Source organism: Orbicella faveolata, unplaced genomic scaffold (genome assembly GCF_042242905.1).
Source record: "Orbicella faveolata isolate gen_17 unplaced genomic scaffold, um_ofav_v1 contig_26, whole genome shotgun sequence".
Lineage (NCBI taxonomy): Eukaryota > Metazoa > Cnidaria > Anthozoa > Scleractinia > Merulinidae > Orbicella > Orbicella faveolata.
The window spans coordinates 2706747-2728734 of record NW_028301554.1 but is presented as its reverse complement, the minus strand read 5'-3'; the positions used below and the strand labels follow the sequence as shown (position 1 = coordinate 2728734).

The 21988-nt window shown below is 39.4% G+C and overlaps 1 protein-coding gene, 1 long non-coding RNA gene and 2 pseudogenes across 5 annotated transcripts; 3 read left to right on the top strand and 1 right to left on the bottom strand.

Annotated features, from left to right (window-relative positions):
• Window positions 1-76: 76 nt before the first annotated feature.
• On the top strand, window positions 77-3180 carry LOC149107640 (kelch-like protein 23). The gene is made up of 2 exons (XM_089296206.1): window positions 77-1032; window positions 2238-3180. The coding sequence occupies exons 1-2, from the start codon at window positions 184-186 to the stop codon at window positions 3132-3134; spliced, it is 1746 nt and encodes a 581-aa protein (XP_089152332.1). The 5' UTR covers window positions 77-183; the 3' UTR covers window positions 3135-3180.
• Window positions 3181-7014: 3834 nt separating this feature from the next.
• LOC149107639 (uncharacterized) lies at window positions 7015-13668 on the bottom strand. 3 transcript variants are annotated; one of them, XR_016209219.1, is made up of 4 exons: window positions 13542-13666; window positions 12538-12581; window positions 11457-11568; window positions 7015-7642 (listed from the first exon to the last, which is right to left on the bottom strand). It is a non-coding gene; the product is annotated as an uncharacterized LOC149107639 (long non-coding RNA). The 3 variants fall into 3 exon arrangements; XR_016209220.1 differs by having other exon boundaries at window positions 13569-13666; XR_016209218.1 differs by lacking the exon at window positions 12538-12581 and having other exon boundaries at window positions 13542-13668.
• Window positions 13669-13721: 53 nt separating this feature from the next.
• LOC110068849 (kelch-like protein 25) lies at window positions 13722-16653 on the top strand (annotated as a pseudogene). Its single transcript, XR_016209217.1, has 2 exons — window positions 13722-14610; window positions 14842-16653. The product of XR_016209217.1 is annotated as a kelch-like protein 25 (transcript).
• Window positions 16654-18222: 1569 nt separating this feature from the next.
• Window positions 18223-19070, top strand: LOC149107638 (uncharacterized; annotated as a pseudogene).
• The last annotated feature ends 2918 nt before the right edge of the window (window positions 19071-21988 follow it).

The window sequence follows — 21988 nt, the reverse complement described above, 5'->3', positions numbered from 1 at the left end:
TGCGATAACCAATCACTTAGTTGATATTGATAAAATCACATGGGGAAGGCGCGTGTTTCACGTGCGTTGATAAGTCCGTATATTATAAATGTTAAAAATAAAATTGAATATCTAAAACGTTTCCGATTTTACAGACTGAACGAAGACGGAACATTGGCGAATTTTTCGCGATTAGAAGCAGACATGGAGTTGGAAAATGTGTTTGATATCAAACATTCACGGGAAATGTTTCAAAGTTTGAACAAAATGCGCGAAAATCGTTCATACACCGATGTCACTTTGAGCGTGAAAGGGGAGGTTTTCCACGCTCATAAGATAATTCTGGCCACCTCTAGCCGCTATTTTGATGCCATGTTTTCTGCTGGTATGAAGGAAAGCTCGCAAACCGAGGTGGAAGTTAAGGGAGACGACTTAACGGTGGAGGCTTTTAGACTGTTAGTAGATTTCATCTACACTTCAGTTCTCCCAGTAACCGAAACTAATGTCTTGGATGTCTTGGAAGCGGCCGATCAGCTGGAAATTCTGAGCGTGGTTGAGAAATGCTCGTTATTCATCATGCACAACCTCACCCGAGACAAATTCCACCTGGAAACGCGATTGAAAATTTACCGAGTGGCTGATCGTCACAATTTGACGGAGCTTCGAGAACAAAGCCTTCGATCGCTTGCTCTGCGATTTGGAGTTATCTGCGAGGAAGAGGGGTTTATGGAGAACATTACGGCTGATGAATTACTGCTTCTTCTTTCCCGTAACGATCTTAGCGTGCCCTCAGAAACGTTCCTCTTCACGAGTGTTATAGTGTGGATTAAATACAACCAAGCGGAGAGATTGCCACAAGCGCCCAGGGTACTTGACAAAGTCCGACTAGCACTCGTGGATATAATGGTCGTGCTCGAAGAACTTGAATGCGAAGAATTCCAAGAGGTTCCCGAGTGTTTTTCCCTAATGTACAAGTGCTTATTACAGCATGTTCGTCCGTTCCTGTTTTCGCCATTTGCCAAAGAAAAAGGACTGCCTCGTGTCGACTCCAAGGTAAGTGCTATACCAGTTCCTCTGTACGAACCCCACCACGCCTAGTGCTTTTCTTGAGTAGAGCTAAAGTTTTTGAGGGTAGGGTGGGATGTAGGAAGAGGAAGGGTAGGGGTAGGGAGTATCTTTGTCTGAATAAAAAGCTTGTTACAGTACATAGCCTTCAGTCATAATCATTTCCATTAAGTATGGGTACATGATCTGGTTAAGAAAGCTCTGACTTGCCCTTGAGGAGTTGCTTATACAGTTACACGTGTCATATTTTGCAGGAAAATCATGGTAGACCCTTAAGAGATACTTGCGCTTTCAGCTCTCATGCTTACCACCCCGTTGGCATATCTAGGGGAAAGACGAAAAGGACCCTGGCACTTGTCATCTAAGCAATACTCACTCTCGCCCCACCCCCTCCCTCTTGCCAATTTCACTTCTAAGCACCCCAGGCCTAAAGTTATGATGGCATGTACCAAATGTTAATGTGACAAAAAAATTGTCTGAAACCTTTAAATTTAAGAGGTTTACAAAATGTCAAAACAGCAGTGGCCTAGCAGGGCATGTCTCTCTGAGAAAGGGTCCTAGTTTTAGTAATGATAATAATAAAAAAAGTGTTAATGGGCATTTTATTAATAAATTTCTGCTTTTACAAAGTGCAGTCCAAAAAGACAGTCCAAAATTTCTTTTGAAAAGTTGGGCCAAGCACTCAAAAGAATACATACAATGGGCCACATCAATTATTGTAATGAGGGGTGCAGCCCTTTCTGAGGACCCCTGGTCAAGGTTCCTACAGTTGCCAATAACAATGAAAAATACTACATCCAAAGGGGAGCTCATAAACTATTGTACTCGCTGATGATTTCTATAATTGTGTGGTTTCTGAATATATCCATACCCATACCAAGTAGGGTTATTGGCAGTTCCAAGGATAGGGGGTGGAGGGTCTCAAAACCTACTTTTTTAAGAAAAGTATGAACAAAAGTTGAAATTACCAGACGGTTGAGGGGTAGGGGGTTCAAACTAAATAAAACACTTCATGGGAGGTGTGGATATGTTCAGAAACAACACATTTAAAGAAATAACCCCACCCCAGAGAAAATGAAAGAAAAATGTTACACTCCATGGCTTACTTAAAAGCTGATCTTGTAAGGGCTGGGCAATCTCAAGAAATAAAAAAAAATGTACGTGGTAACCTCCGGTTTTTGTTTATTCTTCAGGCTCTGGTTTCATTATCATCAACATCTGGAGTCAAGTACTTTGAGAGTGAGTCCAAAACCTGGCAGCCTTTTTCTGGCTTCAAACTGCCAAGTCTCCAAATCAAACCAGCCGTGTTATACAGTGGAAATCATCTGTTTCTTTTTGACGAGAAAGATGTCCATCAGTACCAGATTGATACAAACTCTTGGAAGACACTACCACCGATGAAGAATGCACGTCATGATTTCCAGGCCTGCATGCTTGAAGATTTCTTGTACGTAGTCAGTGGCCGTGAAGTTAATCACACTGCTGCATCAGAGAGATTTAGTTTCTCCAAGAAAACATGGCAGCTTATTGGATTCCATGAAGAACAAGGCTTGTACGGTTGTGCTCAGACTGTGCATAATGGCTATATTTATTCTGTTGGCGGGTCTTGGGCTTCAGGAGGTGCTGACCGTGGTGTGTTCAGATTTAACCCTGCCAAGAATGAGTGGACAAAGTTGACAGGGACCACACACAGCCACACCCAAGCCTGCGCCTTTGTAGTCAAGGGCAAGTTGTATGTTGCTGGTGGTAAAACAGACCCACCCAGTAAACGCCAAAGAGGACTTGTCCCATCCAGGCATGTTGAAGTTTATGATGAAGAGAAAGACCAGTGGTGTTCAGTTCCACAGCCTCACATACCACCCAATAATTATGGTGCAGTGGAAATTGAAGGTCTCATTTACTTTATACTCGGAAGCTTTGCTTACGACAGTGGAATCAGAATGGCTGATGATGAGGTCTACCATGTTGATATTGAAGACTGGGAACCAATTTGCCATCACGATGTAGATGCAGTGTTTGTTTACATGCCTGTCAACAGAGCTGAGGTGAGTGAGATGAAGCAAGTGCCTGTCGGAGTTGATTCTGCATGAAATGAACTGCCAGGGGAGAGTAACATCAAACTGTAAAACGAAAGAATCATTTTGAGTTCACAGCAGTGGGTAAACCGTTTGTGCTTAAGCAACTTAAATGCCTAAAACTCAAGAAAGCTACAGGTCTAGATGGTCTACCTGCTAGACTTTTAAAGGACAGCGCAGTTGTGATAGCTGACTGTGTAAAACATTTGATAAATCTTTCTATTGAAACTGGTGCAGTCCCGTCTGAATGGAAGCAAGCAAAGGTTGTACCCTTGTTCAAATCTGGAAACAAAGATGATCTGGACAATTACAGGCCTATATCAATTTTACCGATCTTGTCGAAAATTCTGGAGAAAGCTGTCTTCCATCAGCTACATAGCTACCTATCAGAAAACTCTCTTCTCTCGCCTTATCAATCGGGGTTTCGCGCAAATCATTCAACTCAGTTGGCCGTTACCTTCCTTACAGATAAAATTCGTGGTCATATGGACAAAGGGCTATTGACGGGGGCAGTGTTTATTGACCTGAAAAAGGCTTTCGATACTGTTCCTCATGACGGTCTTTTAAACAAGTTGTACAGATATGGAATTCAAGACCAGCCTCTCTCGTGGTTTGAGAGCTATCTCACTAACAGGACTCAGAGAGTGTCCATTGAAAATCACCTTTCTTCTGCCGCCAACATCAGTAGCGGAGTACCTCAAGGTTCCGTGTTAGGGCCTCTCTTGTTTATTCTTTACATAAACGATCTTCCTTTGGCCGTTGGTCTGTCTAGTGTTATGTTATATGCCGACGACACCGTTATTTTTACTGCTGCTTCAAACATTGACCAACTACAGCTGAACTTAAGCCTTGATCTCAATAACGTCTCTAACTGGTTAACAGCAAACGGTCTTTTCCTCAACCTAAAGAAAACTGAGTATGTTTTATTTGGAACTCGGCAAAGGCTAGTCAGATCTGAATCTCATAGTCCGCTTTGCATGGAAGGAAAGGAAGTCAACCAAGTAAAGTCGTTCAAGTACCTAGGAGTCTTGTTAGACGAGTGTTTATCTTTCAACGATCACATAAGCTATTTAAGGTCAAAAGTTGCTAGCAGACTTGGCCTCCTGTCACGATTACGAGGTTGTTTAACCACGGAAGCAGCAAATAAGATCTATTTGTCCACGGTGCTACCGATATTAAGCTATTGTGATACGTGCTTTTGCCCTCTGGGAAGCACTAACAGAAAGACTCTTGAACGCCTGCAACGACGAGCTGCGAAAATCGTATACGGTTTTAAACCTGACATAGCCACGGAAACAATACTCGAGAACCTACGCTGGCCCTCTCTTACAAAAACCATGGAAAAGCACTGTGCACTGTTAGTTAACAAGTGCTTGGTCGGAGAAGTTCCTCTATACTTTAAAGACTATTTCCTGTTACGCTGCCAGAGCGACAACCAACATGTTTTTAACAGATGCACTAGATCGTCAATCACTGACATTATACTTCCTAAATTTCATTTAGATGTCGCTAAAAAGTCTTTTTATTATCATGGTGCATGCACATTTAATAGCCTTCCAACGAACATAAAGATTTTACCACCTAAGGAACGTTTCAAGGCTATCTCCGATTTTTTTTCTTAGGTTATTTTTTAGAACATTTTCAATTCTATATCCAATTTTTATGAGAACGCTATTACCTTTTTAAGCTTTTAAATTTTTTACACATTTCAGCGTATCTTTTAAAGTAGTTAGTTTTTTTTATAGATATATATTATTTATACATGCTCTTTTTATTTTACGTTATACAGGGCCCCCGTTGATACCAGTCCTGCGACTGAAGGGGTCACCCTGTTTAAATATTGATTATTATTATTATTATTATTAGAAAACATTTTCAGCATTTTATGAAATTGTTTTAAATGCATCTTTCAGTTTGCATTAATCAACACTCTATGTATAAGGAAGCAAGAAAACACAACATGTACCTCTATATTACCTAATGTATGTTGTTGATTCTTGTTATATCTGCATTAAAAAGAGTGTAAATTGAACTGAAATATTTATTCTTAAGTCGGGAGAAACTTAAGTTCTACCTCATAAATTTATACATTAAACATAACTTTTACATTTAGTTGTAGTCAAAAAACAATTTTTTCATATATGAGTGAATGAATTGTATGGGTAATTTGAAAGTGTGAATAGAACAAAGTGCAATGCAAAAAGATTGAAACACAAACAAAATGTAAATAGCATGTTTGTAAATTTAAGCAGCGACTCTTTTAAGGTTTAAAACTTAAGTACACATACTCTCTTATAAGCATCGTTTCCAGTCATTTTGGGTTGTCCCACAATGTTTAACCGTAATTCCAACAAGAATTTGTACATTACTGCAGAATATGTATTAAACAATGTCAAAATACATAAAACATACATAATATTAAGGGTTAAGTGGAGCTGAATACATTTTGAGTCTAAGGCATTTGGGGGTGAGGGAGATTTCTTGGAACAGTCAGATTTTTCCTTGGGACAGGAAGGTCGGGGTGGAGCAAACAAATTTTCTAGCATTTAGTGATATCACATTCCAGACATTTCTACAGCAAAACCTGTATTGAGCAGACCCCTTATTAAGCGGACATCCTCTATTAAGTGTACATCAGCTTGAGTCCCAAATTTTTTTCCCACATTCACTGTCAGTAAGATAAGCCTGCTTTTGGTGGACACCTCTGTTATGCGGACACACACACCAATTTTAAGCAATTTTGTGGCACAAAACCTGCAATAAGCGGACACTTCAAGGGCTTTTTACTACTAAAAGCTCAGCTCAGACTCCTTTAACATTGTTCAGTGATGTCGTTTTAAAGCTAACTAGAATATTCCAGCTTGATGCACTGACTGACTGCACATTGTCTACTGTGTTACACTGTGTTACAAAAGGGTTAGTAATTAACTATTATTGCACAATATATTAGCACCTGTTTAGAACAGACACTCTTTATCAAGCGGACACTAGTGAGTGTCACAAGGGTGTCCACTTAATACAGGTTTCACTGTAGTTCATTTGCAATCGACTAAAGTTGGGCATGAAAAACCCATAGACTCTCCTTGTAAATGAAATCTGAGATTCCCTTGTCAAAGTCTGCTCAGAGTATGAGTAGTGGGTCTGGCTTCGATGGACTCTAGCGAGAAACAAGCACTATGTAGGAATCGCGTACGTCCTGGGACTGGGATGGGCTGCCTGCCGGGCGGTTGTGCCTAAATCGTACCGCTCAGAAGGACAACCGAGGAGTACTAGGAGTGAGTTTCCGAGTCGAGCAGTTTTCGGAAATTGTCGGCTATTCCAATATGGCGGACTATACCAATCACATAATATGCGAACTGCCAGTGCTAAAACTATGTTGATCAACAAGACAAGTACGTTTTTATTTACCTGACATGTTAAGAATTATGTGTAGAGAGTAAAGCAGTGAATTGTTCAGCAAATGCTGTATATTTCTTCGGGTCTCTTCCCGTCTAGTTCGTAAACAGTAAATTTGTAAGCTAACACTGCAGACGTCTGTGACTTAGGCACAAGAGTTTTTAAATACCTCTTTGCTTGAGGACGAATTTTTTTTATTGAGCTCTTGATTCGGTGGATCCCTGAATTCAAACTTCCTTTGCCTTGTCCCTCTGGCCGGTAGGATCTTGAAAATACTACCGGCCAGAGGAACAACTTGTGTATAAGGTAATTGGACTTAAATCCATGCACAGTTTCTTTGTAGAATAGCTTGGTACATTGTTATTTAGTTTTATACTACCCTAGAATCACTCTACAGGAACATTTTCAGTGTTCTGTGATCTTGTCCCTCTGGCCGGTAGGATCTTGAAAATACTACCGGCCAGAGGAACAGCTTGTGTATAAGGTAATTGGACTCAAGTCCATGCACAGTTTTATTTGTAGAATAGTTTGATACATTGCTCTTTAGTTTTATACTACAGTAGAATCACTCTACAGTAACATTTTCAGTGTGATCTTGTCCCTCTGGCTTGTAGGATCTTGAAAATACTACCAGCCAGAGGGACAGCTTGTGTATAAAGTAATTGGACTCAAGTCCATGCACAGTTTTATTTGTAGAATAGCTTGATACATTGCTCTTTAGTTTTATACTACACTAGAATCACTCTACAGTAATATTTTCAGTGTTCTGTGATCTTGTCCCTCTGGCTGGTAGGATCTTGAAAATACTACCGGCCAGAGGGATAGCTTGTGTATAAAGTAATTGGACTCAAGTCCATGCACAGTTTTATTTGTAGAATAGTTTGATACATTGCTCTTTAGTTTTATACTACACTAGAATCACTCTACAGTTAGTATTTTTAGTTTTCTGTGATCTTGTCCCTCTATGTCCTCTAGACGGTAGGATCTTGAAAATACTACTGGCCATAGGACCAGCTTGTGGACCTGGCCAAAACTTTACTTCTTCAACAGCAATAGTATACATCATAATTTAGCGACACTGTACAATACAGCATCAGTATTAAGTGACTAATCCACTTAAACAAGCCCTGGATATTAGAAGGGGAAAAATAAATGCTAGGACAAGGTCATAATTTTTTAAATAGTGCACTGACCTTTTGAACCAAACTCTTTGTCTACTCTCCGAATAATATATTCAGAAATCACCCTGCATACTTCATTGAACGTGGACACAAATATTTCTTTATCGGAAGACAAAGAATCTTGTAAACTACTTGAAGAATCCATCTTTCAATGTCAAAGCATGACTTTGATGTAATCACTACCATGGGAATTTTCTGCTTATTTTGCACCAATTTCGTCATGTGTCATTTACATTGTCTGAGACTAGTTACTGGGGGTGAGAAATTATTAACTATGTTAGCCACTTCATAAGGACCCCTATAAGCTATGTAATGTAACTGTAGCTGTATTTGTTCCATTTATATATAGTTATTTTGTGCTCTGACTTAAAAAATTTAATCAGGTTCAGTTAAGTTATTGTTTAAGAGTCTCTGTCCATAAAAATGGAAAATAACTCGGCGAGGGTCGAAAATTCGATTTCGCTCATATTCTTATGGTAGATAGGCTAGGGCATGACAAAAACTACTGGATAGTTTTTTTGGCAAAATATCCTTTTATTTCAAAGAAATATGCAAATTACCAAATTCCGTTAAAATCGTCATTTGACGCACCATTTTATTAAACAAGTTTGAGAGCCTCGCATGCAAAACCACATCATTCTTCCGTCTTTAAAACACTCAAATATTTTTGTGCAATGTTTAAATGTGTACTGAGTTGATTTTAGGGAATGTGGCGTTGTCTTTTTGGGTGCACAATAATTAAATTTCGAAGACATGTATTTCATTCACTTAAAAGTACTTCGTGAATATAATTAATTTTCACCATGTGCGAAACCTTCAAATGGACCAAGCTTCTGGTGGTTGAATTGCAGAAGGATGGTCTACAGATTCCTGTAAAAATTTCTTTGGGCAAATGATTGTGAGCGACGCGAGAGCTTTTCAAAGGACGTCAAAAATGCAAATATTTGACCATCCGTCGTCAAATTTCAATTTACGAGTTAGACGTATATTTTAGCATGCGCCACATGACTTGACCTATGTTAAGCTGAAATAGACACAGAGCTGATAATTTCGAAATGTTCTAACCTTATTTGCTGTAAAAGGCAAGTCCAAAGCCGATTTGAAGTGTTTCTAGTCGATCTTTCACCATTCGTCGCACGTAAAGCAGACGTTTGCTTTTGTTTACACAAGGTGAACGTCCGATGTACATCGCCTACTGTCGACCTATTATTGGTCGAATACTATGAATCTGTGACCATCTTTCTGCGCATATGAACATCACTGCATCTAAGTCTAAAACGGCTAAGTCATTTGTAGATAGTTGCTTGCTTTGCGCTGCGCCAAAATGCTGCGTTTGATCGATTGCTGACCATTGCTGATAAGCGTGTCGGCGCAGCACAATCTTACAGCCGTTATTGTTCGTCACGCAATGCTGTCACGGCATATGCTGCGCACTTTGATCTATTTTGTATAGAGTACTCTCAGGATAAGTGAAACAATTTAATCATTGTTCATCTGTTTTTTCATATATATAATAATATAATCATATTCTATAGTGTACGTGGCCTCGGTCCAAATCACGTTTGTTGTACGTTCTGATGTTTCACATAACAGCTGATAAAGCTAGTACCTGTACTCACTACAACCTCGTTCCCAGGGTCACTCGTCTTACCGCCCCCTGGAGCGAGCGAGTAGAGACCCTCTCTCCTCGCTCGCTCCAGGGGGCGGTAAGACGAGAGACCCTGGGAACGAGGTTGTACTCACTACTAAAATTGCCATAAAAAAATTATAGATTAATGAAGCAAGAACTAGCTGAAATAAAAATAGGAAATCACAACGTGTCTAATTCGTGAGAAAAACAGGCTAAATTTAATTAGTAATTACGTGAGTAAATAGCCCTGGCCACGCCATCTTATTTGGCGTATTTTGTTTGCTTAGTGGCGAGGCATTGGTATGTAACAGAAAATAGAGGACTGTTGTCAATACAGTCCAAAATTATCGTCAGTGAAATATTGTAAATAAAACACCTGTTGACCGGTTACCTCCGCGGCCATCATTTGGTCGTTCCGACAAGGGTTTCATTATTGTCTTTACCCCTATTAAGCGGCCACCCAAAATTTAAGAACTTTGTTTTGGAAAGGGCGATGGCAGATAAGAGTCTGAAATTGAAGGTGCATGACGAGTGATAATTCAAACACACGTCTATCATGATTGTATTGAATTGACTCCATGTTCACCGAGAAATTTATAGCCCGATAGTGCAAAATTAAATATTCAAGGTACACCAACCTCTATTTAAGCGGCTAGCCCCATTAAGCGGTCGCCACCCATTTCCCCGAGGGTAGCCCACTGTATTACATGTAAACCAAAAATAATTGCATAGCGCGAAAAGACCTAGGTATGAGTTTAACGTTACAGTATTACGCAGGGGCATGGTAGGTAGCGGTGGTCGAGTAAAAGATAACAACAGGGGCAATGGTAAATTATTCATTCTTTTCATTTCTTAATTTAATCTCTTCCTAATCAACACGATTCTGTGCTCCCAGTGATTCCAAGCCTTACGGAGCCTTACGTATTAGGATAGAAATTGTCCCACCCCTACCCCCTAAAATGGGATGACAGAATTGCGTGACGAACAAGGAACCGCTGCAAGCAAGGATTCAAGCCATCAAACCATGATGATCAAACGTAATATTTTGGTGTAGTGCAAAGCAAGCAACTATCTACGAATGACTTAGCCGTTTTTGACTTAGATGCAGTGGTGATCATATGTGTCGAACGAGGGTCACAGATTCATCGTATTCGACCGTTAAATAAGTTGACAGTTGGCGATGTACATCGGACGTTATGTAAACAAAAGCAAACTTCTGCTTTTTGTGCGACGAATGGTGAGAGAAACACGTCAAATCGGCTTTGGACCTGCCTTTTACAGCAAATGAGGTTAGAGCATTTCGAAATTATCAGCTCTGTGTCTATTTCAACTTAACATAGGTCAAGTCATGTGGCGCATGCTAAAATATACGTCTAACTCGTAAATTGAAATTTGACGACGGATGGTCAAATATTTGCATTTTTGACGTCCTTTGAAAAGCTCTCGCGTCGCTCACAATCATTTGCCCAAAGAAATTTTTACAGGAATCTGTAGACCATCCTTCTGCGATTCAACCACCAGAAGCTTGGTCCATTTGAAGGTTTCGCACATGGTGAAAATTAATTATATTCACGAAGTACTTTTAAGTGAATGAAATACATGTCTTCGAAATTTAATTATTGTGCACCCAAAAAGACAACGCCACATTCCCTAAAATCAACCCAGTACACATTTAAACATTGCACAAAAATATTTGAGTGTTTTAAAGACGGAAGAATGATGTGGTTTTGCATGCGAGGCTCTCAAACTTGTTTAATAAAATGGTGTGTCTAATGACGATTTTAACGGAATTTGGTAATTTGCATATTTCTTTGAAATAAAAGGATATTTTGCCAAAAAAAACTATCCAGTAGTTTTTGTCATGCCCTAGCCTATCTACCATAAGAATATGAGCGAAATCGAATTTTCGACCCTTGCCGCGAAATTAAGAATTTGTCTGATTTTTACATGCAGGCACTGTTAACAATTTTTTTTGGAGTGGAGGGGGGGGGGGGGGGGGGGGGCACAGGGGGTCAGAACCTCTCACTTCTCGGACCCTGTTCTCCCGCTTCCCATACCTTTATCGCCCAACTCCCACCCTCGTCTGTTTTGGTCCTGTGCCCTGTAAATAAGAAGACTAAAAACACATACTTGTCATTTAACTGCATAATCCTTTGGTGTTCCTTTTCCTTTTTTCCTTTGTTTTCAGCCTTGCTTCTCTTACTCACGTCTTTTGACAGCTTAAGTGAAACCATCTGATGACCTATGATGTAAACATGGTAAAAGGGTTTTCTAGTTTTATCGGAAATAGGCCTCAGTTTTTCAGCCCCAGGGTGAATTTTCATTTTTCTTTCAGTCCAGAAGTCTCAAAATAAGCTAAATGTAAGTCAAAAAACATTTTGGGTTCTTGTTTTTGAAAGTATTTTAATGTTTAATAAATGTTTCCCGCCTTTTAAGAACTCCCACTTCCCGCCCTCTCCTCTCCTGCCCCCTATTCCCCTGGTCTCCTGCCCTCCTGTCCCCTCCCCCCCCCCCCCCACAATTTTACTCATGGGTGCACAAATATGCAAACTATTCAATCTGACTATCCCAGAGTAACTGGGGTTATACTTTGTTATTTACAAAGTCTCATTTTAGGAGTGACTTATCCTTTGCACGATTACTTAATATACAGCAGGGAAATAGTCTAGAAATGTTGCAATGGGAGTGGCTTTGTGAGTATGTCGGGTCAGTGTCCTTTAAGCAGTATGTTTCGGTTAAATAACAGATTTCCTGAAACCTATTTTGTTTAAAAGTAAACACCATTCACAAAGAAAACACACTAGAAGGAAATTTCTGTTACTTTTTAAATTTCTGTTTATTCCATAAACAGATAGTCTTACAATGCTAAGGAACAGTATCCAACTCTTGAAGTTTAACAATTCTCTTGGAGAGATTCCTCTATACTTACCCACAGTATTTAAGGCACAAATATGTTTCATTAAATATTGATTTCTACAACTTGTGCCCACTGGACATATATGAAATGTGTCCTACTGCCTGACACTCTGTTTCACTTGAAGTGAATGCAAAATTAATTTTATTAGGGCATTGAAATCAAGTGTCTGATAACCTTCATGTAAATGTGACTCCACAATATTCTAGCCTGATTTATGACTTAAGGAATAATAATAAGAGGAATGTATCAAACTATTCTGCAAATAAAAATGTGCATGGACTTAAGTCCAATTACCTCATACACAAGCTGTCCCTCTCGCCGGTAGTATTTTCAACATCCTATTGGCCAGAGGGACAAGATCAGAAAACTGAAAATATTTAACTGTAGAGTGATTCTAGTGTAGTATAAAACTAATGAGCAATGTATTGAGCTATTCTGCAAATAAAAATGTGCATGGACTCAAGTCCAATTACCTTATACACAAGCTGTCCTTCTGGCCAGTAGTATTTTCAAGATCCTACCAGCCAGAGGGACAAGATCACAGAAAACTGAAAATATTTAACTGTAGAGTGATTCTAGTGTAGTATAAAACTAAAGAGCAATGTATCAAACTATTCTACAAATAAAAATGTGCATGGACTTAAGTCCAATTACCTCATACACAAGCTGTCCCTCTGGCCGGTAGTACTGTCAAGATCCTACTGGCCAGAGGGACAAGATCACAGAAAACTGAAAATATTTAACTGTAGAGTGATTTTAGTGTAGTATAAAACTAAAGAACAATTTATCAAACTATTCTACAGATAAAATTGTGCATGGACTTGAGTCCAATTACCTTATACCCAAGCTGTCTCTGGCCGGTAGTATTTTCAATATCCTACCGGCAAGAGGGACAAGATCACAGAACACTGAAAATACTAAAGTGTAGAGTGATTCTAGTGTTGTATAAAACTAAAGAGCAATGTATCAAGCTATTCTACAAATAAAACTGTGCATGAATTTAAGTCCAATTACCTTATACACAAGCTGTCCCTCTGGCCGGTAGTATTTTCAAGATCCTACCGGCCAGAGGGACAAGGCAAAGGAAGTTTGAATTCAGGGATCTACCGAATCAAGAGCTCAATAAACAAATTCGTCCTCAAGGAAAGACGTTTTTACGTCTACAGCGCTAGCGTACATATTTACGGCTTACGAACTAGACGGGAAGAGACCCAAAGAAATATACAGCATTTGCCAAACAATTCACTGCTTTACTCTCTACGCATTGTTCTTAACATGTCAGGCAAATAAAAACGTACTTGTCTTGTTGATCAACGTAGTTTTACCTCTGGCAATTCGCATATTATCTGATTGTTATAGTCCGCCATTTTGTGGAATAGCCGACAATTTCCGAAAACTGCTCGACTCGGAAACTCGCTCCTAGTACTTCTCGGTTGTCCTTCTGGGCGGTAGGATTTAGGCACAACCTTTTCGTGACATTGCTCACGTGATGTTTGGGCAGACTCCACCTCTGCATTTTAAACAAGGTGAGCAAAACATCGCAAGATGGTCGCCCATTCCGAGATCCTTTCATCCAAATGTGCTCAGTTTCGAGACGAAGGTCAATTCATCGACGTTCGTTTAAAAGTTCGTGAAGACATCTTTCCAGCTCATCGCATTGTACTCGCTGCGAATAGCGATTATTTCCACGCCATGTTTACCGATGGAATGAAAGAGTCGAACCAGGAAGTAATAGAACTGAAAGATGAAAGCATTTCACCTGATGCTTTAAAGATTGTATTGGACTCCATCTACACTGGAGATCTCCCTGTCAACAAGGAAAACGTGTTTGAAGTTCTTGCCGCAGCTGATCATCTTCAATTCACAACTGTTGTTCAACAGTGTTGTGATTTCTTGAAAAGGGAATTTATCCAGCTGCGACTTGATCTTCAAAACTACTCTTTCCTTTCCACAGTGGCCGATAGACACAGTCTGAGAGATCTGTAAGAGGCAGCGGAGAAGAAGATGGCATCGATGTTCAAGGATGTCTGTGAGAGCGAAGAATTTCTGACCCATATTGCCGCAGAGCAGTTACGAAACCTCCTCAGCCGAGACGAGCTCGTTGCACCTTCAGAGGCATTTGTCTTGAAATCAGTGATACAGTGGATTAAACACAACAAGGAAGAGAGGATGGTAGAAGCAGCCAAAATTATCGGAGCTGTTCGTTTGGGGCTGGTGGACATCAGGAATGTGATAGAAGAACTGAATACAGAGGAAATGCAGCAAGATCCAGAGATTCACATGCTGGTGTATGAAGCGTTAATCTATAGCTACGTACCCTCTGACAATTTCGCTGAAGAGAAAGCAAAACCACGATCAGTGCAGCCGGTAAGATGAAGTGTACCATATTATGAGACTTGAAATATCTTTTATCCCTAAGCGGAGTTGGTGGGTGTTTTGGGAGGGACGTGAATGCTAACTCCCCTGGCTAATATTTGATTGAAGAACAGAACAGAGGAGATGCAACGAATTCCAGAGATTGATATGCTTGTGTACGAATGATTTTAACTTGTACTGTTTGTTTTGTTAACTAAACTTGCTGAACTTGCTTGATTTCAGGTTCTTGTTGCCATTCTCCCTCATACTCAGATGCAGTACTTTGATGATGGAGCCAAAAGTTGGAAACCTTTACCATCCATGGCACAATTAACTGAGGCAACAGATTGTTCTTGCGCAGAGTATGTTGGCAATTACTTGTATGTAGCTGCAAAGAAGGCAAATGATTTTGTCAACTATCGATATGACACAGTTAGCAATTCGTGGGAAACACTCCCCCCAGTTCTAAGTCATGTCTTCTCCAAGAGTCATATTGACTGCCTTTGTACTGTTGAGGACTACTTATATGTGATCACTAGTGGATCAATATGTGTACCTTTTAGGTATAGCCCAGCTAAGAATAATTGGCAAGGTGGGGCTAGTTTAGGTTTTGTTAAGAAACAGTTTGATGATCCAAACAGCCAACTGACCAACGCAACAGCAACAGTTTGGAAGTCACATATATATGTGCTTCACGGTCTTAAGAAAGCTGAAAAGAGTAGCAGTCAAGAAGTGAGAGACAGTCAGTCAAATTCATCTACCGGTGGTGCGACCCCATGTTCCGGGGCTTTTAGTTTTGGTGCCCTGCCTACCCAACATACAGTTTCTGGCCGTTTAGTTGTTGCGACCGGGTCTCTATTTGGGAATGCGGTTGTAAGTGCTTCTGCTTCTCAAGTCTGGGTGGATGAGTCAGCTGCATTACATTGCTTTGATCCAAAATTGAATAAATGGAAACAACTTTCCTCAACCTGCCATCCTCACAGTAATGCCGGTCTCTTTGTGGTTAATAACAGGCTCTATGTCTCTGAGAGTTGCACTCGCAGTTCTCAATCTGGCCTGGTTCCTCCGGGTCCAGCCCCCATTGAAGTGTATGACGATGGAAACGACACTTGGTCTGTTGTTGAGCAAAAGCATATTCCCCTGAACAATCTTGGTGCAGTAGAAATAGAAGGGAGGGTATATTTTATTATCAATAAATTTCCAGTTGACAGTGGGATTAGAATCCCACCAGAGGAGATCTACCACGTTCATTTAGATGAATGGGAAAATTTGGCAAAAGTAAGCAACAAGGCAGTTTTGTGTTATCTTCCTGTGAAAAGAGAAAGCTTGAAAACAGAGCACGATGGAAGTCAAGCTGACTAACAATTGAAGTCGGCATCAGTTAGCTTATCATTTTTTATTAAAGTGTGATAGCTTTTTTACAATATTTTTCAGTTAAGCAAGGGCGTAGCTAGGGGGTATCCTGGGGTGCCCGTGACACAACTTTTTTAACCTTTTTTTAAGCAAGCACTCTTCAACAGGTGGCGAAAATTGCCATGAAAATATCTTGGCCATTCACTTTGACACAGTGTGATCCCTGTTTGAAAAATCCTGGCTTCGCTCCTGTTTGAGTAAACCAAAAGAAAGGTAATAATAATAAGAAAATGATACATGCATTGGTAACTGAAAATACTGCTTTTTAATTGTAGCAGCTTTGTGCTTGTTATTTGGGAAAACCCAGTCGATTACGTTTAAATTTAAACAAGACTGTGTTAGGCGAAACATTTAAGGTGCTTGGTTTTATAGTTAAATGAACTGTGTGGCATCTGATTTACAGTTATATAGACTGTTAGATCCAGAGTCATATGTAGACAGACATTGACAGAAGTTAACGTGGACTATTTCTTTTAAGTGTAATAGCCGTTAGTACTGTATTTCGTAATGTATTTTAAATGTCACAAAGTTTCAGTAGTAGTAAAGTATTGAGTGACTTCGAAACAAGAAATGTATTGCCTGGTAGATTGACACGTTCCGAGGCGTTTTAGGTAATAAAGAAACGTTATCATTCATTCAAAAGGATATCTCTATTATTAAAGGAAACTTTAGTAAAAGAGTTTCAGTAAGTGTACAATTTACTAATGGGGTACAATTGAGAGACTGTATTTTAGAGATAAAAGGGAACATGTATCTTCCCCTCAGAGAATCTCGTGACTGTGTATTAATAATTTCACGAGCAATAGGGTGGGTGGGTGGGTGAGTGAGTGAGTGAGTGAAAGATGTATGTATGTCACACCAATCAGATTGGATCTACTATAAACAGCCAATAAAATTTCTTGTTTTAAAGGTAAATGGTATGTGAGAAGATTTGATCCTGATAGAGTTCAGAACGACCATATTTATTCTTCTACAAAAGGGGAGGAAGTATTCATATATTGGGTTTACTTCGACATTTTCTGTGGGTTAGGTTGAGGATTTTAGTTATGAAGGAGATGAGCCTTGAGGTTTGGAACAGTTCGTGAGTTGGTAGTATGCAAATGGCACGAGATATTTTCGTTTTTAGTTACAAAGGTAACTTGATACTTTTGTTTTTCACAAGGAGTAAATTCAATTAGAGGTCACGAATCGTCGCTTCTAGTTCTTAGGACATGTTTTAGAGGAGACGAGACTATTTAGATTTGAAACAGTTCTAATGTTTACAATAGTAAGTGCAGGTAACGATTGTTTTGTTCTTGTTGCATGCAAATGTAACGAGATATTTTTATTTTTTAGTTACAAAGGGTAATGTGATACTCTTGTTTTTCACAAGGGAGTAAATTCAATTAGAGCTGACGAATCGTCATCACTCTTTCCCATGAGATGTTTGCTATCTTCAGTTACAAATGGTAACTTAACACTTTTGTTTTTTATATAGGAGTAAATTCAATTAGAGCTGACAAGTTGTCGGCTATTGTTTCCAGGATATCAAACAAAAAAGAAGCTTTCATTTCTGGACGGTTTTTACTTCTCTTCAGTAGCAGTTTAATAGTTTTATTTGATGACATTAATTTCAGTCCGATATTTTTAAAGGTAAAAAGTATGAAAACTGTTCAAATGTTCTTTGAAGACCGCGTGGCACCAAGTTAAAGTGCAATTTAATTAAATCAGACTTTCAACATGTCAGAGAGGTTTTTTAGTGTTGTGTTGTGTTGTGTTGCGTATACGTAAGAAGGGTAGACTCGTATAAAATGCGAAAAAGTCTCTTGATTAACTTGATCATGAGTATTTTTGAGCAAAAATTCCTCTTCAGGGTTGGAAGGGCTATGTGATCGGCGAGTGAGGGAGTTGTGCATGTGCGCGTGTCACACCAATCACAGTGTGGGTTGTATCAAAGAGCGAATCAAATTGCCTGTTAGAAAATAAGATGGTATCTACATTAATCTGGAGACGTGCCAGATTACTGTAGTTTCTTCAGTCAAACATTTTATGGCTTACTATTTAGCTATCTTACCATGACCGATGTAACCTCGCATGTACATCATAAATTTCCAGTTTCTTTCTTGCTGTACATCGCAACCAAAAAAACTTGTCAAATTTACCAAATCATTACTGTAAACAGCTCCATGAATGCTCCTATCACTGACACTTCACACACAAAAAAACTCTTGCACGCCTTGCGTGCCTATGTTTAATAATACCTGGGAGACACTTCCACCTTTTCTGGATTACGACCATCAGATCAACTGCCTATGTTCTATTGATGATTACATTTATGCAATCAGTGAATCCAAGTAACTTCAGAGATAAAGTTTGGCTCAAAACAATTGGCAAAGTGGAGCTTATTTGAGTATCTTTAAGAAACGTGATCGTAAAGATGCGTTATTTATTGTACAAACAGTGGTTTCCAAATCTTAACTATTTCCAATTCATGGATATAAATGAAATGAAGGCGATTCAAAGTCACCTAATTGGGTAGATAAAGCAGCCATTGTGCATTGTTTCGACCCAACTAAGAATGTATGGAAACAGAAAGAGTCAACCTGTCACCCCCACTTTGCGTCCAGTCTCTTAGTGGTCAATAACAGACCAAACGTGGCGGAAGGGAGAATTTCTTGTTTAGATAATTTTCACTTGTGTGGTATCCCCGCGCCTGTTGAAGTGTACAATGAGGAAAACAACACTTGGTCTGTTGTGGAACAAAACGATATTCCCCCAAACAAGCTTGGTGCAGTGGAAGTAGAAGGAAAGGTTTATTTTTTGATAAACAAATTTGCAGTTGAGAGTGGTATACGAATTCCACCAGGGGGGCGGTACCCTCTTCCTTTGGGTGAGCGGCAAAATTTAGGAAAAGTTGACAAAAGTGCTGTTCTGTATTATCTGCCAGTGCAGAGGGAGAGTTTGAAATCACAGTGACATTGATTTTCTTTACTTTTAGTTATAATATCAAATTTATAGATTAAAACATTTAACAGTTTTCTTAGTAATAGACTAGAGAAGGCTTTAATATACGAATCAGTAAATAAGCGAAAAAAGGAAGGAGAGGTTAAGATGAGTAGAAAGTTAGAGTCAGGATGGAGGGGACTTGAAAATGTCGTAATTTCGGAATTGGAACCTAACCCTAACCCTAACCCTAAGTACCCTCTAAATTATTCTACGCTTTCTTGAAACAACAGGAGAGAGCTTACTAATTCAAAATCCTTCATTCTTTTGGCTCACTAATGCGGTTGACATTAAAAAAAAACATACGCGATCAAAACATTTATTGACCTTTACCTTTATTGAGTTAGTACAGCCAGTGAGGCATTACAGCAATTGTACATTGCTACTGTCAGTACCATTTATCGGTACGGAGATTATTAATACACATATTCGAGGGGAAGATACATGTTTAGTTTGTTTCTTGTTCCCATTAGTGAGTTCTACTCTTATCAAAACGTTTTCCCCAAAGTTCCCGTTAATACAAAACTTAATAGTAGACTCATGCCTTGGTTCCTCACAACAACCTAAAAAACCATTGTTCCTTTAAAAAAATAAATGATGACATTTACTTGTTTCCCAAAAGCCCCTGGAAACCAACTAAAACAAAAACGGAACATTTCAAATTTGTCAACGTTCTTATTAATCAGTTCAAATATGTACACATTTATTGGAACCATTAAATCTCAAACTGTTTGAAAATAAAATTATTACAAATACGTGAAACTAGAACTTCCAAAACTTCTAATTAAGATATAGAGGGCCAAGCAAGGGAGAAACATTGTGAATATTAAGACAAAAATAACGCCAAACACTCTGGACATGCAGGTAAACACATTGCTTGTATTTCTGGTGTAACAGTTCTCAATTAGGGAAACTAAACGTGTATCTTCCCCTCGGAGAACCTCACGACTGTGTATTAATAATCTCCGTACCAACACATAGTACCCAGTAGCAAAGAACTGAATTGCTGTGATACCTCACTGGCTGTACTAACTTAATAAAGGTAAAGGTAAGTGAATGTTTTGATCAGGTTTGTTTTTTGTTAATGTCAACCGCATTAGCGAGCAAAAAGAATGAAGGATTTTGAATTAGTAAGTTCTCTCGGGTCTGCTAAAACTGCGAGCCAGCGAGCCATCCGAGCCACGGTGCGAGCCATGCGAGCCATTTTTGCGAGTATTTTTTTTTTTTTTTCGAACTGTCTGGGAGGTCGTCGATCATTTCACCAAGAAACATCTCGTGCCCGACTGTCACTAAATTAAACTGCCGCTATAAACCCCCGCCATCTTGAAAGCGGAGATGACCCTGGGGACGAGTACAACCTCGCTCCCAGGGTACTCTCTCTTTCCCTGGGAAATTAATTTTAAATTTATCTGCAAAAGTGCCTAAAATTGAAATATTCAAGGAAAAAATCCTAATCTCGCTTCGGTTGCCAGAACTACTGCTGGTGCGTCAAATATGAAAAATGCTCTAAACGTCTGTACATCGTGCCAAGTCTTGCGTCATAGTAATGGCTGCCCTGAGGGTCCCTGAGTTGGACGAATTTTTTTCTTTGTTTCATATTTTTGTTATGTGTAGAAAAGTTTGTCTATTCAAATCGCCCAGGATCCGCAAAAAATAAAAACAATGCGACAAGAATTTATTAAGGTTCAAGATTTAAGTAAGAGAAATTTTCTGAGAGGAACGGAGTGATAAAAGTGTTGACCTGGTGTTGACAAGCCTGCACGACTCCGGCCGTTCGCTGATGAATAAGTTCTGAAGCCTTCATTGCTTAGCTTTAACTAGGAAGTCTTTTAGGGATTTTCCCTTGCGATATGAGATGATGGGGGACTCCTTAAAGATTTCTCTCAGTTGTGGTTGATTATCTATAAGGTGCCATTTCCCCAGTAGTGTGTCTTTTAGGTTGGGCAACGCCGGGTGGTATTGCGGTACAAAGGGCAGTATTTTCTTTTGTGTGGTTTTGTTTTTCTGTGCTAGCGACATTTTTCTGTTAGAAAATTTAATCTCTGAAAGGTGTTTCTCCACAATTCTAGCTGGGTAATCTCTATTCTGCAGGCGTGTTTTGAAATTACTCATGTTTTCCTCAAAAGTAAATTGAGAGAAATTCGTTCTCAGAAGCCTTAACGGGTCTTAACGCTTCTCCTTTGATAAAGCCTTTCGTGACGCCTGGTGGATGACACGAATAGAAATTCGTGTACTGAAAGGTCTCTGTAGGTTTGAAATGCGTTCGCACGTCAAGAAAAGATTCCTTATTGAATCTGTCCCCTTTGTACACTTTCGTCTCCAACAACGCAGTTTCTGTTTCTGAGATTTCAGCCGTAAATTTGATCGTTGGGTGAAAACTGTTTGCCTTTAGAAGGAAATCTTCTATTTTGTCTCTACTTGCGTTCCACATAGATATGACGTCATCGATGAATCTTTTCCAAAAGATGGGTTTCGTGTTACTTTGTCAGAGTATCTCTATTTCTATTTTGGCCATAAATATGTTAGCAAAAGCTACGGCCATTTTCAAACCTGATATAATAGGTCTACCGACAGGTGTCAGTTTGTGAATCTTTGTAAGTGTGTGAAACATTGGTATTCGCGGAGGGTCGCGCGTAAGGGAGAGCCATTTGGCCGTCATTTCGTCTATGTGGCCTTCTTGAGGTAGGGAACGAATCAATCGATGAACGTTTTTGGCCGTAGTGTCAACCATAGGTTTGTCTAAGGGTTGGTAGTTATGTATATCATCAAGTTGGACTTGAACCTCGTTGACTTTATCTGTTCTGTTCATTATGACGGTTGGGTGGTACCCTTGTCGGCTTTCCATGCATTGTAAGGCAGTTTAACCGGAAGTAAAATTTGTAGCTATTCATGATTTTTTCTCAGCTCGGCTTCTGATTTGCTGATTCAAAAAACGTCTTGGTGACAGTTTGTGTAGTCGCTGCAAGAATTTAATATTGCGATCTTATTCATCTTG